The sequence below is a fragment of the Salminus brasiliensis genome, chromosome 25 (genome assembly GCF_030463535.1).
Source record: "Salminus brasiliensis chromosome 25, fSalBra1.hap2, whole genome shotgun sequence".
Classification (NCBI taxonomy): domain Eukaryota; kingdom Metazoa; phylum Chordata; class Actinopteri; order Characiformes; family Bryconidae; genus Salminus; species Salminus brasiliensis.
The window spans coordinates 11,730,453-11,745,323 of record NC_132902.1 but is presented as its reverse complement, the minus strand read 5'-3'; the positions used below and the strand labels follow the sequence as shown (position 1 = coordinate 11,745,323).

The 14,871-nt window shown below is 42.7% G+C and overlaps 2 protein-coding genes across 13 annotated transcripts in view; one reads left to right on the top strand and one right to left on the bottom strand.

Annotated features, from left to right (window-relative positions):
- Positions 1-950: 950 nt before the first annotated feature.
- On the top strand, positions 951-7,651 carry nudt19 (nudix (nucleoside diphosphate linked moiety X)-type motif 19). The gene is made up of 3 exons (XM_072671434.1): positions 951-1,732; positions 5,038-5,245; positions 6,586-7,651. Exons 1-3 carry the CDS (start codon positions 980-982, stop codon positions 6,816-6,818), a joined length of 1,194 nt encoding a protein of 397 aa, XP_072527535.1. The 5' UTR covers positions 951-979; the 3' UTR covers positions 6,819-7,651.
- An 801-nt stretch (positions 7,652-8,452) lies between these two features.
- Positions 8,453-14,871, bottom strand: part of celf1 (cugbp, Elav-like family member 1) — a 30,986-nt gene continuing 24,567 nt past the window's right edge. For all 12 annotated transcript variants that reach the window (XM_072671730.1, XM_072671734.1, XM_072671737.1 and 9 more), the window contains 2 exons: positions 14,621-14,792; positions 8,453-10,562 (listed from right to left, as the gene is read on the bottom strand). In XM_072671730.1, the coding sequence (XP_072527831.1) occupies positions 14,665-14,792 (128 nt within the window). In that variant the 3' untranslated portion in view covers positions 8,453-10,562; positions 14,621-14,664. The remainder of the gene's footprint in view (positions 10,563-14,620; positions 14,793-14,871) is intronic.

Here is a 14,871-nt window from a genome sequence, read left to right as displayed (position 1 = left end):
TTTATCATCCATCTGATTTATCATCTGATTTATCATCCATCTGATGTATCATTCATCTGCTTTATCATTTGTCTGATTTATCATCTGTCTGATTAATCATCAATCTGATTTATCATCTGTCTGATTTATTATCCTGTTTATCATCCATCTGAATTATCATCTGTCTGATATATCATCTGTCTGATTTATTATCATATTTATCATCTATCTGATTGTATATCAATCTGATATCATCTATCTAATTTATCATCTATCTAATTTATCAACACATTTATCATCCATCTGATTTATCATCAGATTTATAATCAATTTTATTTATCAGACTGTAATGGGGGTGGGGGGCAATTAAAAGGCTGTAATTGTGATAATATATAACCAGAAGTTAGTGACACAGTAGGGAGATTCCCTCAAGTTATCAAGGATATCTAAACTCAGCAGGCATCTGACGCCAATTTGACGTCAAGAAGATGTCAAAATATATCAATTATATATCAGTTGATAATAAAAATCCGGTCGACATCAAAACCAAACATAGTCCAGACTTCGAATAAGTCACATATCCATCAAGCTCCGCCATTAGACGTTTTCCTGATATTGAATTCTGGTTATCCGACGTCCTGCTCCACATTTAACCAGATGCCGTCTGTTGACGTTGGAGACCAGCTGGTAATGTCCAGACTAAATAGCTCTTCTCAGATCTGGGATCTAATGATCTGATTGATCGCTCCATCAGTAAATGATTGATCAGGGGGAATCGCCACACAGTGCTGGACACTGGGCCACTGGGCCTGGAGGACTGGAAGTGGTGACCCCTGTTGTAGAGCAGGTGAAGAGGTGCAGGATGAGCAGGATCCAAACTGCAACATCACCCACGGTCAGACTGCGGCCAGTAGGGGGCAGTAATGCGCAGGCAGTAAAGGAAGTCCTCTGTTTACTCTGCTGATCACCTTCTGCCTGCAGGGTTAGCGCTGTCTCAGGCATGAACACGGCTCTGAAGCACTGGAAGGAGGCGGCGACGGTGATTCTCGCTGCGGGAATGAAGCGCGGTCCGGTCGCGGAGCCTCCGTGGAGAGCTGCGGACAGAGCGAGCGTCCCTCACGGGTCCGCCTTCGACTACAGCGTGCTGCTGCTGAAGCGGAGCGGGAGAAGCGGCTTCATGCCCAACGCGTACGTGTTCCCGGGGGGGCTGGCGGAGGCCTCCGACTTCTCCCCCGAGTGGGTGGAGTTGTTCGAGCCCTTCCGAAACCTGCCGAACTTCGGGGTAGGGGTGGTGAAACAGCCCCTCGAGACGAGGCCGCCCATTTTCGCCACGGACAGGGTCAAGCTGGGGTCCCCGGTGCCGGGGGACGTCGCGTTCAGGATCTGCGCGGTGAGGGAGACTTTCGAGGAGGCCGGGGTGCTGCTGGTCGTGCCCCGAAAGGAGGCGCACCGTCTGGCCGCGGACCATGACGACCTCTCTCGGTCGTCTCCCACCGCCCTGCCTGAACTGTGTGACCGGGGCGAGATCGCCAGATGGAGGTCCCTGGTCATCCAGAGCTCCTCCAACTTTATCCGCATGTGCAGAGAGCTGCAGTGTTTACCCAACATATGGGCCATGCATGAGTGGGGGAACTGGCTGACCCCTACTGGACTCAGCGGCAGGCGGAGAAGGTACGACACTGCCTTTTACCTGTGCTGCTTGGAGGAGATCCCGGACACCGTGCAGGACGAAAAGGAGATTGTTCACTTTGAGGTGACGGGGTTTATCAATTTGCTGTTTATTGATAAGTTTCATAATCATATAGAAGTATAGCAGCTTTGGCTGGTTTCAGATGGCCTCAGCTGGTCATTCAGGGGGAGCGATATTATCAGCGTATTACACTGGCTGACCACCATATCCCCCGACCAGCATAGCCCCCTGATCATCATAGCCCCCTGATCATCATAGCCCCTGATCATCATAGCCCCTGATCATCATAGCCCCCTGATCATCATAGCCCCTGATCATCATAGCCCCCTGACCATCATAGCCCCTGACCATCATAGCCCCTGACCATCATAGCACCCGACCACAGCATAGCGCCCGACCACAGCATAGCGCCCGACCAGCATAGAGTCCGACCACAGCACAGAGCCCGACCACAGCATAGCGCCCGACCAGCATAGAGCCCGACCAGCATAGAGCCCGACCACAGCATAGAGCCCGACCAGCATAGCGCCCAACCAGCATAGAGTCCGACCACAGCACAGAGCCCAACCAGCATAGCGCCCGACCACAGCATAGCGCCCGACCAACATAGAGACCGACCAGCATAGAGCCCGACCACAGCATAGCGCCCGACCACAGCATAGAGCCCGACAACAGCATAGAGCCCGACCACAGCATAGCGCCCGACCACAGCATAGAGCCCGACCAGCATAGAGCCCGACCAGCATAGCGCCCGACCACAGCATAGAGCCCGACCACAGCATAGCGCCCGACCACAGCATAGAGCCCGACCAGCATAGCGCCCGACCACAGCATAGAGCCCGACCACAGCATAGCGCCCGACCACAGCATAGCGCCCGACCACAGCATAGCGCCCGACCAGCATAGCGCCCGACCACAGCATAGCGCCCGACCACAGCATAGCGCCCGACCACAGCATAGAGCCCGACCAGCATAGCGCCCGACCACAGCATAGCGCCCGACCACAGCATAGCGCCCGACCACAGCATAGAGCCCGACCACAGCATAGCGCCCGACCAGCATAGAGCCCGACCACAGCATAGCGCCCGACCAGCATAGAGCCCGACCAGCATAGAGCCCGACCACAGCATAGCGCCCGACCACAGCATAGCGCCCGACCACAGCATAGCGCCCGACCACAGCATAGAGCCCGACCACAGCATAGCGCCCGACCACAGCATAGCGCCCAACCAGCATAGAGCCCGACCACAGCACAGAGCCCAACCAGCATAGCGCCCGACCACAGCATAGCGCCCGACCACAGCATAGCGCCCGACCAGCATAGAGCCCGACCACAGCATAGCGCCCGACCAGCATAGAGCCCGACCACAGCATAGCGCCCGACCACAGCATAGCGCCCGACCACAGCATAGCGCCCGACCAGCATAGCGCCCGACCACAGCACAGAGCCCAACCAGCATAGCGCCCGACCACAGCACAGAGCCCAACCAGCATAGCGCCCGACCACAGCATAGCGCCCGACCACAGCATAGAGCCCGACCACAGCATAGCGCCCGACCACAGCATAGCGCCCGACCACAGCATAGAGCCCGACCACAGCATAGCGCCCGACCACAGCATAGCGCCCAACCAGCATAGAGCCCGACCACAGCATAGCGCCCGACCACAGCATAGAGCCCGACCACAGCATAGCGCCCGACCACAGCATAGCGCCCGACCACAGCATAGCGCCCGACCACAGCATAGCGCCCAACCAGCATAGAGCCCGACCACAGCACAGAGCCCAACCAGCATAGCGCCCGACCACAGCATAGAGCCCGACCACAGCATAGAGCCCGACCACAGCATAGCGCCCGACCACAGCATAGCGCCCGACCACAGCATAGCGCCCGACCAGCACAGAGCCCGACCACAGCACAGAGCCCAACCAGCATAGCGCCCGACCACAGCATAGAGCCCGACCAGCATAGCGCCCGACCAGAGCATAGCGCCCGACCACAGCATAGCGCCCGACCACAGCATAGCGCCCGACCACAGCATAGCGCCCGACCACAGCATAGCGCCCAACCAGCATAGAGCCCGACCACAGCACAGAGCCCAACCAGCATAGCGCCCGACCACAGCACAGAGCCCAACCAGCATAGCGCCCGACCACAGCATAGCGCCCGACCACAGCATAGCGCCCGACCACAGCATAGAGCCCGACCAGCATAGCGCCCGACCAGCATAGCGCCCGACCACAGCGTAGCGCCCGACCACAGCGTAGCGCCCGACCAGCATTGCGCCCGACCACAGCGTAGCGCCCGACCACAGCATAGAGCCCGACCACAGCATAGAGCCCGACCAGCATAGCCCCTGATCATCATAGAGCCCGACCACAGCATAGCCCCTGACCATCATAGCCCCTGACCATCATAGCCCCTGACCATCATAGAGCCCGACCACAGCATAGCCCCTGACCATCATAGCCCCTGACCACAGCACAGAGCCCGACCACAGCATAGCGCCCGACCAGCATAGCGCCCGACCACAGCATAGCCCCCGACCCCAGCTTGTTTTCCTTTAAGAGTTTGATGGTTTAGCTGTTAGAATAGAGTGGTCAGACTGGCCGTGCTGGTGAACCAGTGTTGTCATTTTGGTCATGGTGGTCAACCAGCTTGGTCAGGTTGGTCATGCTGGCAGACCAGCTAAACCATCAAGCTCATATGAAGGCACAGCATATGCTGGCCAACTGTCACGCCTTGTTGAACCTTGTATCTTCATCTTTGATTGATTGATTAATTGACAACTGATTGATTGATTTTCTTTTTACACAGTTTGAATCCAGCATGGTCAGTTTCATGATAAATGGACCAACAGAAATGACCAAAAATGACTTGGAGTAGAGTCTTTTTCCATTGTCTTCTACTGAAAGTCGCCATTTTGGAGATTAGCAGCAACTACAATCTACACTGGAAAAGGCAATCACTGTCCAAGCATGACCTATTACAGATCCAGTAGATCCAAAATTATGGACAGCGGTTTTCGAATGGCAAAATACAGTAGATGTGGGCTCTTAAAGTATGTCGTCTGGCAAATTTTGTAAACAGTGATTTACAAATCACAAATAATTCAAGAGACTTTTGTTTGGATAGTCGATGAACTCAGTGACCTAAATAATTCCACAGCAATTACCCTGTATTACCCTGTAAGTCTAAAGTCAGAGGCTGCTTTACTGTCAGTGACGTCGTTGGTCCTCACATTTAGAGACAACAGATTTTGAATGACACACCACACTGTATCACATACAGGTCTTTTGGACAAGTGTCCCATAGTTTGGTCCTTGATGCTTCACTATTTAACCATATGTCCTCTGATCTCTTCTACAGTGGTCCACTCCGTCTGAAATACTTAGCAGCTACCTGGAGAGAAAGCTTTGGATAGCACCACCCCAGTTCTACGATCTTGGACGAATGAGCCATATTCCTTTACTAAGTGATCTTCACGACTTTGCCAAAAGAAGATCGGTGGAGGGCTGTGAGCAGTGGTTACCTGTGTACTTGGCGGCTACTGACGGTCACATATCACTCCTACCTGGTATTTATTAGGCACCGTTTGTTATTTTATATACGTATACATATGTTCCCTTACTGACCTCTAGAAGTATTAGCATACTTAATATGCTAAGTCAAGTCAAGTTGAGGGGTCTGTTTTGAGTATGGCATTAATTCTACTTAATTCTACTGTTGCTAAGCTCTGTTGCAGTTGTATTTTCCTATTATATATCAATTTGCACAGCCTGAAAATATAATTATTTTGGGGAATTTATGCCTCTATATACAATTTCAAGTAAAAGCTAGTGAACCATTTGGAATGGCCTGGGTTTCTGCATTGGTTACTAATAAAATCTGACCTGATCTTTATCTAAATCACAATTTTAGACAAACACAATCTCTTACTGCTGCCAGACTGAACTAAAGTGAGACAAGTGAGAGCGCCCAGCAGAGCGCCCATATTGAAGAAAAGTTAAAAAGTGAATCATATGATGCTGTGGAGCAAGGTCACAGGACCCTGCAGTTCCTTATTCAACTGCAATGTGGCGAATTTCACAGGAGAATGTATAGGCAGCAGTCCATGACCTCAAACTGAAGAGACATAGGTGATGCAGAAGCGTTTGTCCACAGTTGGTACGTCAGTAATGCTCAGATTATGATCTATTAGTAATCAATGCAGAAATCAAGGTAAATCCACTGAGATCAATTATTTTTTTTTATTTTTAAGCTAACCATAGAGTGTTGTGTTTAAGGTAACCAACATCCTGAGAAATATATAAGCTGGCTTGTTTGTAGCGTAGGATTTATTACTACAGACTATTTATTTATTTATTTTTAAATATACATTTCCCTGAAAGTAGACGAGAACAGAAACACATTTTACTCAGACTACAAGAGAGATCAACGGTGACTGCTGAATTTATTAAAGAAATGTGTAGACAGAGTGGATATTTCTGTAGAACTCTAATGAAGTATTCAGTCTGAAGCATTTATAGCTGCATATAAATCTGTAGATTTCATTCTATTCGAAAACAGACCACTATTCCCTGAGATATGGATGTGTTGTGTAATGCACGCTGATGGCACATGGATATCAGAAAACCTCAAGGAAAGCAAAAGGAACAGATATATGTTACTCCAGTATCTAAAAGTTGGATAAAACCCTCATGAGAACAGCTTTTATTCAATTTAGTAAATTTCCATTGTTAATTCAGAGTAATTAATTCCACTTCTATCAGTGTCAGTTCTATTGTGTGGTCCACGCTTACAGGTTTTCTGTTTTCTTTAGTGCAGGAAAGTACAGGGAAACACACCCTATAATGTGTTAATATAATATAACGATGTGATACCTGATTTTTTTTTTCTTCATGTTTGAGCGTGCAGGTGACAGCATGTACCCTAAGAATCCAGAGTACACCGAAGAGACGAACAGCTCTGCGGCACCGGAGAAGTGCCGGGAAGAGCTGCTGAAGGGGAGTCCAAACCTACATCGTATTGTGATCCAGGATCTGTACACAGCCTCTGTCTACATGAACATCACACCCAAATACAAACACCTACCTCCTCTCACCAGCTCAGCCTTGAACAACCAGTCAAAGCATGACAGTAAGCTTTAGAGCTGCGGTTCTGCTGGATACACGGAGGATGGCGGAATTCAGCACAACTTCAGCACTAATGAATAAATGAATTTCTATTTATAGTCGGCCACAGAGGGAACGTTTGAACTGGAGAGCACTGTAAATATGTAAATTATACCAGAGAGAGAATTTGTAAATTATAAAATGATGTACAGTGATGCAGATGTCACATTTTGTAATGTACATATCTACAGATAGACTTGGATTAGAACGCTAATGGGAGTCAAGCATCACCTACCCATTCTTTTCTGGAGGTCCTGTAAATGTATCAAGAAAAGCTATGCTGTTATTTGCAGATATTGGTTAAATTTAAACATAACATAGCAATTATCTATCTATACAGATGACTCCAATATTACACCCTTGGGTACACGTCGCTAAAACTCAAAAGTAACTCCTGGTTCTCATTGCCAGTTTTACAACATACTTATACAGGGCTTTTCACAAACGTTCCGTTTGAAATGAAATCCTCCCCTTTATATGCATTTAACATGAGAATACAAGATACTTTTGTAAGTCGCTCTGGATAAGAGCGTCTGCTAAATGCCTTAAATGTAAATCTGTTCCTTTTGTTAAATGCTACTTCATTTCAGCAGTGATGGTTGTATACAGTGCCTGTTGCTTAAGCCTACATTTAACAAAAGTGCAAGTTATACATGAACATTTTTAGAGAAGGCTTATTCATACAATTTCTGAAGAATTAATTAATTTTAAGATTTTGGGTGGGGAGGTAGGGAAACTATCTTTTACATCAAACCCCTTTGAATGACTGTTTGACATCTTGGCAATTTAATAAATTGTATTCAAACATAGTGGAAGCCCCCTTTTTATATTCTGATGGTTTGGATGAATTGCAAAATCAGAACTCCACTTAATGATTTCTTCACAGTCGATAGAAATAAACCCAAATTTCTAACAAACTAATATTTTTAGATAGCACTCCGGCCTCGAAACTGATACATTCCAGAGAGAGAAATTCTTTAAAAAAACAAAAAAAAAAAACAAATAGTAAATGACTAAGAACCTAGAGAAACACTTAGCTGGTACAATGAGGGTGCACAACATTTTACTATGCCGTGTTGCTCGCACAAACATCATAGAAGAGTTCTATACAAACTTACCTGTGACCTCTAGAATCAGGCCTTCACGTGCTGTAGCCTGAAAGTGACAAATGGAAGCCTCAACAAACTGTCTAAAGGGTATATTTGAAGAGGAAGAGTAGCAACATTTGGCAAGCTTGGGTTGTGGATCAGTCAGTAGTAAAGAAAACATTGTGTTTGTAAATTAAAGAATGGATTTGATCACCTATTCTGGAAAATCCTCAAAGGAAGCAACTGTAGACAGCCAAAAATCTGAAGCTAACTGAAAAGGCTGGCAAATGTGCAAAAAATAAGGAGTAAAAATCTGAAACTTTTGGAATAGCCCACCCACTGCCCTGCCCAGCCCAATCAAAATTATTTGGATAGAACCTTCTGTTACCAGACAGCATGTTTAAGCTTGCTTAGATATTAAATATAAAAGTAACTATGCACTGAAACCAATCATTGGAAATTAAAATGGATTGAAAAAAGGAAACAAAAGTAAAAACAAAAGTAAGGTTCAGACACAAAGAGTGTGAATCTTTTCTGTTTAATCAGACAAACAACCCGACCAAAGATAAACTACAAAATGACTTCTTGCTGGGTGTGCATGTTGCTAAATTTCTGTGGAGACAGTAGCATGAAATTCTTAAACCACCATCACATTAAATAAACTTCAACAGAAAACATTCAGGGAAAAATCCACTCCTACATCTAAAAATCAACCCCTCACTCTACAATTCCAATAAAACCATAACTTAAAAATGACAAAACACAAAACAAAAAAAACCAAAATCAGCTTTTAATTGGATTTGAAGGCTGCTTTATAGAATTACTTCCTTAATTCGTACAGACTAATGTTTGGTCAGGGTGGCAAGTTCTACATGGCTCCACGTGCGTGGTAGGATTTAAATTTCACATTGTGAAACAGAACTTGGAAGTAGAAAAGGCAAAAACTGTACAAATCTTTACTATTAAATACAATCACTCTGTACCAATATTGACAAGCATCCCACAGGTAAATTTAGAGTACATTTAAACTCACAAACAGCAGCTTAAAGTCTAAATAGAAAATGCCAAAAATCTCAACCCTCAATCCCAATTAGTTTTTTTTTCCCCCTGTTGAAATAAAGTTTGAAATAATTTTTCAAATTTAAAAGATCATCCAAAAGACGATGATTTAGAGAACCACAAATATAGCTCTCAGGGCTTCAATCATATCGTATGGTAATCAGTTGGCTTTTAGAGAGCACTTTTCAAATGAGACAGACGCTAAAGGCAGTGCTGAAATAGATATGGTTAGACTAATGGCAGAAGAGGGAGAGGAAAAAATAAAAGTAGGTAAACACACTTTGGATTTTTGCTGCCAACCAAACAGTTCCCACACTGTTTCCACAAAAACGGATTAAGTACTAAAGAGAACAGCTTAAATTTGCTTTTGTAGGCACACGTACTTCAACTGAGCTAAGACAAAGCGAATTTGAAAGGTCACTATAAAGCCATGATACCAGAACCAATTAGGAAAAAAATGTAAATAAAATTATGAAAAAAAAGAAGAAAAAAAGGCTCATTCAAACATGGTCTCAACAGGTGTTGAGGTGGGTATTAAAGCCACTGATTATTAAAACAGAGCCATACTGGAAGAGTAAGCAAACGTCATGAAAAGTACAGAAAATGTGACCAACAGCAACATGCAAAACTTTTGGCACCATTTTATTCATTTTATAATTTTGATTATTTTTTTCATTTTTTAAACAGAACTGAATCACATTTTGCTGAGGATGTCAGTGCAGTTACAAAAAAACATGCATACTTTAATATATTAACTAACTGTGACAAGAAACTCAATTCTGCTCAATTTATGCATTTTATTTCAGACTAATCCTGATTTTCACACAATAAGAAAATGAAAAACATTATGTGCCTGTGGTGGCTCGACACAATACAATGGAAAAGAAAAAGAAAGGCAATTCAAGTGTATTGTAATGTCACTCTGTTAATAGGAACTCCCAAAATTACATCATGCCAACTAACCTAGCACAAAATTACAAGGTTATCCTCAGTTTCAGCAAAATGTGACTGCAAAACATCCTAAAAAAAAAAAAAAGATTTAGAACTAACACGTGAGAGAGAAAGAGGAAAAACACACCCACACACACACAAAGTGATTCTATAAATTGATTGGCTGCTTTCAGAAGAAAACAAATGAGTAAAATTGAGTGCACTAGGAAGACTGCATTAAAACGATGAAAAATAAAAATTGCTAAGAAAAAAAAAAAAAAAAGGGAAAACTTAACTGGGTAACGAAACAATGAAAATTAAAAGCTTTTTGCGCTATCTAGTGGTTATGTTTGCAAGTTCTAGAAAAATAGACTCTTTGCTCAGAACAATATTCATGAAACTTTTTACATTTTAGTTATAACAGCAGTCTTTCTAGCGCCCTCTATTGGCAGCACAAACAGAAATGAACACACGAAAAACAAACAAAAGAAGTAAATCACTAAAGCGTCAAAAGTTAACAAAAAAGGTCAAGGGTGAAAATTTCAAGCGCCAGAGAAGCGAAGAGGACAACGGACTGGACGATGAACTTTTGACGTCACATCGACATGCTAGGGAAACGATGAACAAACGGGCACGAAGATATCTAGAATAAAAACAACAAAAACAAATAACGAACAACAAAACTAGGTTAAAGCCACAACGGAAAAAAAGGAAAGGGGAAGAAACAGAAAATCATGTGAAATGATTATCTTTGCATGAGGGGAGGGGGAGGGGAGGGGAGGGAGGTCACAGGTACATATTACCTACTTCAGACAACATTTAATGCAACACAGGGAACAGGAAGGAAGGAAAGTGGGAAGAGGGAGACACAAGCAACATGCCAAAAAGGAGTTAAGGGGAGAATTTTACATCCAACAACACCAAGAGACGACAAACACTGCCTACCACGGCTAAAACAAAACACTGTTTATTTCAGTAGGTAGCTGGGGATTTCAATATACTTCTGAAAATAAGAAAGGGGGGGGGGGTGGGGGGGGGGCAACAACGAGAGAAAAAAAAAAATAAATAAAAATAAATAAATAAAAAGTTGCCATCAGCAACACTCAAACCCAAGCTGCTATTTGTTGCAGCTCAGTGCTCTTCACATTTTAATTGTTGACTAAAATAGATGTCATCAGACCAAAAATGTTTGTGCTTTTCAGATTTGCTAGACCTCTTGCGATGATTTCAGTTTGTGCTTAACTTCTTAATCATAACGTAAAGGCAGCTTATTTGTCCATATCGTTTTCATAGTGGGCAAAACCAGTGGACACAACTGAAATTACATTTACTTTTACCTGAAGGTGAAAAAGTGAACGACAATGGAAACAGAGCTACAGAACGTTCAACGAATATTCAAGTCGCAGAATCTTAAGACGAAATTCTCCACAAGCAGCTTGTATAGGACTTGTTTGGCACATCAGTGGATTTACCATACTGCCATATTGTCGTCGTGCAGCTGCTCTGTCTTAACGTCTCTAACGCAGCAGATCTGCACCAACGGAATCATCCTCATAAAAAAACGTTACCACAAAACATTGAAATAAAAAGTGATTTCCCTAAACAGGTAGATACCAGTAAGACTTACTGGGTAGAGTTGACAAGTTTAAGATGATCTTTGGATTCAATAAACCAGCACTACGCTAGAACACACCCTGTAGGGTTTCCTAGTTTCTTTGATCACTGTTTATGTGAATGTGCATTGTTTTCACACAGGCACAGATCAAGGGGAGGGGGACTGATTCACGGGACCAGAACCTTAACACTGAATGAGGGGCACCAAGAGCAGGGTTCAGGCTAAAGCTGTTGTAGTTTACGTAAAACGAACGATAAGTATATTAATACTACAAAATTAAATTCCAAAATTACGGCAGTTTCTTTTTTTTCATAAAAAAAGGAAATAATCTGCATTTTTCTGGGAGTTATACTGAGAACCAGAATGTATCAATATTCAATAATACTTATTTTAAGTAATCGATATTGGTATGATCTACACGATTACACATTGTCACATTGGGGGGGGTACTTGTGACATCATTCATAAGGGGGTCCTATGGCAATACCAACTATTTCATAAAGTTAGCTTCAAATACAGAAAGAAATTTCAGATGTACAGAACGTCATCTTTTATTTCTGTGAAGATTTCTCCTGATTTCATATTCAGCTTCTCCTGTTTAAGAACTGGGAAAGAACGTAAATAAAACAGTAGCAGTTTTTGCAGCCGTTATGGATTCATTTTAAAAATGATAAAAAAAAAGATTAATTGAAATACTGACGAATAAAAGGTAACGTTCTGTGATCCACATTCGCATCTTAATTGAAACTGTTTGAAAAAGGAAAAATTTCCCCTGTGTATTTGCAAAGTACATTGGATGGCACTGTGCATGACAATCAATTCAACCAAGTCGATCAATTGCAGTGATCGCATTTTAAGAAACCAAACACCTTTCTGCTACTTCACAGAAACGCATCACAACTGACAGACAGCTAAGGGAACGTACTTTACTGTCGCGCCATACGAAAGATGTACGAATTCACGCAGCACAGGTTTTTGATGGGGAAACGGCGTTTCCCCAGGTACAATAACTTTAAACTGAACACTGGAACAGCTTCAGAGACTTCAGCACCCCAGGAACTACACATGAAGAGAGTCAGATACAATTTTGAGTGTTGGACAAAGACAATATACAACACTTAGCTAAAAAGGGCCACACGCCTGTTGCTTTAACAATCTGTGAATGTATTTCACAAAACTTCACATCAGGATTCTACAAAATACTGTTGAATCTTTTGAGTGATTATTAAACAATTGTTTTTAATTCAGAGAAATAATTTACGCAATATTATAAAACCTCTATAAAAATAGAAAAGGCTTAATAGCTAAGTAATATACACGATCTGGACAATGGTTTCTCTTCCATTCCCATAAAAACAATTTAAGACCCTGTAGGCCTCACTTATGCACTGATTTAACTTTCCTCATTGATGATAAACATTTACTAATTATCAATCATGAATACAATTTCAGAGTGTACAGAGGAACTCAAATAGTCATGCTAAACTAGATGTTCTTCAGGGGTTCAATGTTAGTATTAGTAAACCCACACAGAGGCAAAGCTGACTACTTTTAGTGAAGAACAAAACAAAAGGGGTAGAAGTACAATAGCTCATTTCTTTCAACGACAAACTTGAAATTTGGTAGAACGGAGGGGGGAAAATATGAAATGCAGTGTCTTTTTTTGTTATTTTTTTTTTTGGTTTTTGTTTTAGCACTATCAACTGTAACTTCAGACACGCAGGATGCAATTATTGCTGAAAGCATACAACATCCACTTGCACCGAGGTGGAAGATTGTTTGAAACAAACACCACCACAAGTTTAGGATTGAACCTGTTCAGTAGGCAACTCGAATGAAAATCTGTGTAAATGTTATACATCATACTTTGAGTCTGAACATCTCCGTGGCACAAAGTGATACCAGCAGTGAATGGCAATCTGTTAAAATAACTTGGGCAAAATAAAGTGGCTTTAATCATCCTTGAGGCTACATGGAGAAAAAAAAAAAGAAGAGCTAACCAGGGAGCGTGTGCGTGTGTATGCAATGCATAAAACTGTATTGTTCTGTCTAGCTCACCATGAACTGTAGAAATTAGCGACACTCTTCATATTCACCTATATATGCTGCACTGGGTTCATTTTAAGTTAGTTTCATCTGACAAAAGTGAGGCAATCCTGAGAGTAAGCATGACATTCCTTCGCACCTATAGCTGAGTCAACCAACAACTTGTGCTGAATAGCAAACAGTAGACTGTGCCAACAAGATAAGAAAAAAATATTTAAAAAGTATACCAATTCAAAATAAGATGCTGAATTTTTGCTTGCTTTTTTTTTTGGTAGGTGAAACATAAATACATGAATGAAAACATCTAATGAAATATAGATCATTGTTAGCCGAGTTCTCCAAGAAAATAAAAACAAAACAGACTGTACTTTTACATCACCCCATTATGAAAAATTAGCGGTATTCAAAATAAATAAATAAATTAGTGAAATAAATAAACATAATAAAAAAAAGGCATCTATGAAAACAGAGTGTAATGGAGAGCAGCCTGACCTTTCAGATGCTCCAAATCATTATGGTGACAGAATGATTATCTTTTGCAATCTATGCAGCAGGCCTCCAAATTCTATTTAAAAGGCAGCTTAGTAGGAGGCATCAGTTTGACTGTCCAAATATACTGTTAAGAGTCTATAGTGTAAACACAAGAGGATAATCTACAGGGGCATGATCAAGATGAGATAACGACTGTAGAACTGAGAGCAGTCAATGACTGCCTTTCATTGTGCAACATCCTTCGATGCAAGATTTGTACACAGCAAACGTGTAATATGGCACCAAATACTGGTTTAAAAAAAAAAACAAAACAAAAAACACCTTTAACATTAAAAAAAATAAAAACCTGAAACCTAACAATTGAAAAGAATCCATTTCTCAGCTGAACAACCTCGTGGTTTCTACAATTTTGCATGTTGCTTTTCCTTTTCTTGTTGATGGTTAAGAAAGAAGATAATGTAGGAAAGGCAAGAGGAGTGAAGGAATAGTAGGAGAGGGTTAAGGGTGGGGGTAGGCTTTTTAACTTTCCAATATCACACTCCACTTACCAGAAACACATTTTCAAACCAAGTCCATTTTAGAGTAAAAGCACTCAGTATGGCTTGCTGTCGTTTTTGGATCTTTTCAGTTGAACCTTCAGTCGCTTCATTCCGATCTGAAAACCGTTCATTGACTGAATGGCCGCCTGGGACGAAACTGGATTGTCGTAACTCACAAAGCCTGAGACACACACAGAACACACAGTTTGGTCACTCAATGTTCAACAGTTACAGTAATGACCTATTAACACTTAATGGAG

Bases quoted from the DNA above. Each gene is read 5' to 3' on its own strand.
- nudt19 (XM_072671434.1), top strand. From the start codon at position 980: ATGAACACGGCTCTGAAGCACTGGAAGGAGGCGGCGACGGTGATTCTC. The intron at 1,733-5,037 runs GTGACGGGGTTT...TCTCTTCTACAG, and splicing joins AGGAGATTGTTCACTTTGAG to TGGTCCACTCCGTCTGAAAT. The intron at 5,246-6,585 runs GTATTTATTAGG...TTGAGCGTGCAG, and splicing joins TCACATATCACTCCTACCTG to GTGACAGCATGTACCCTAAG.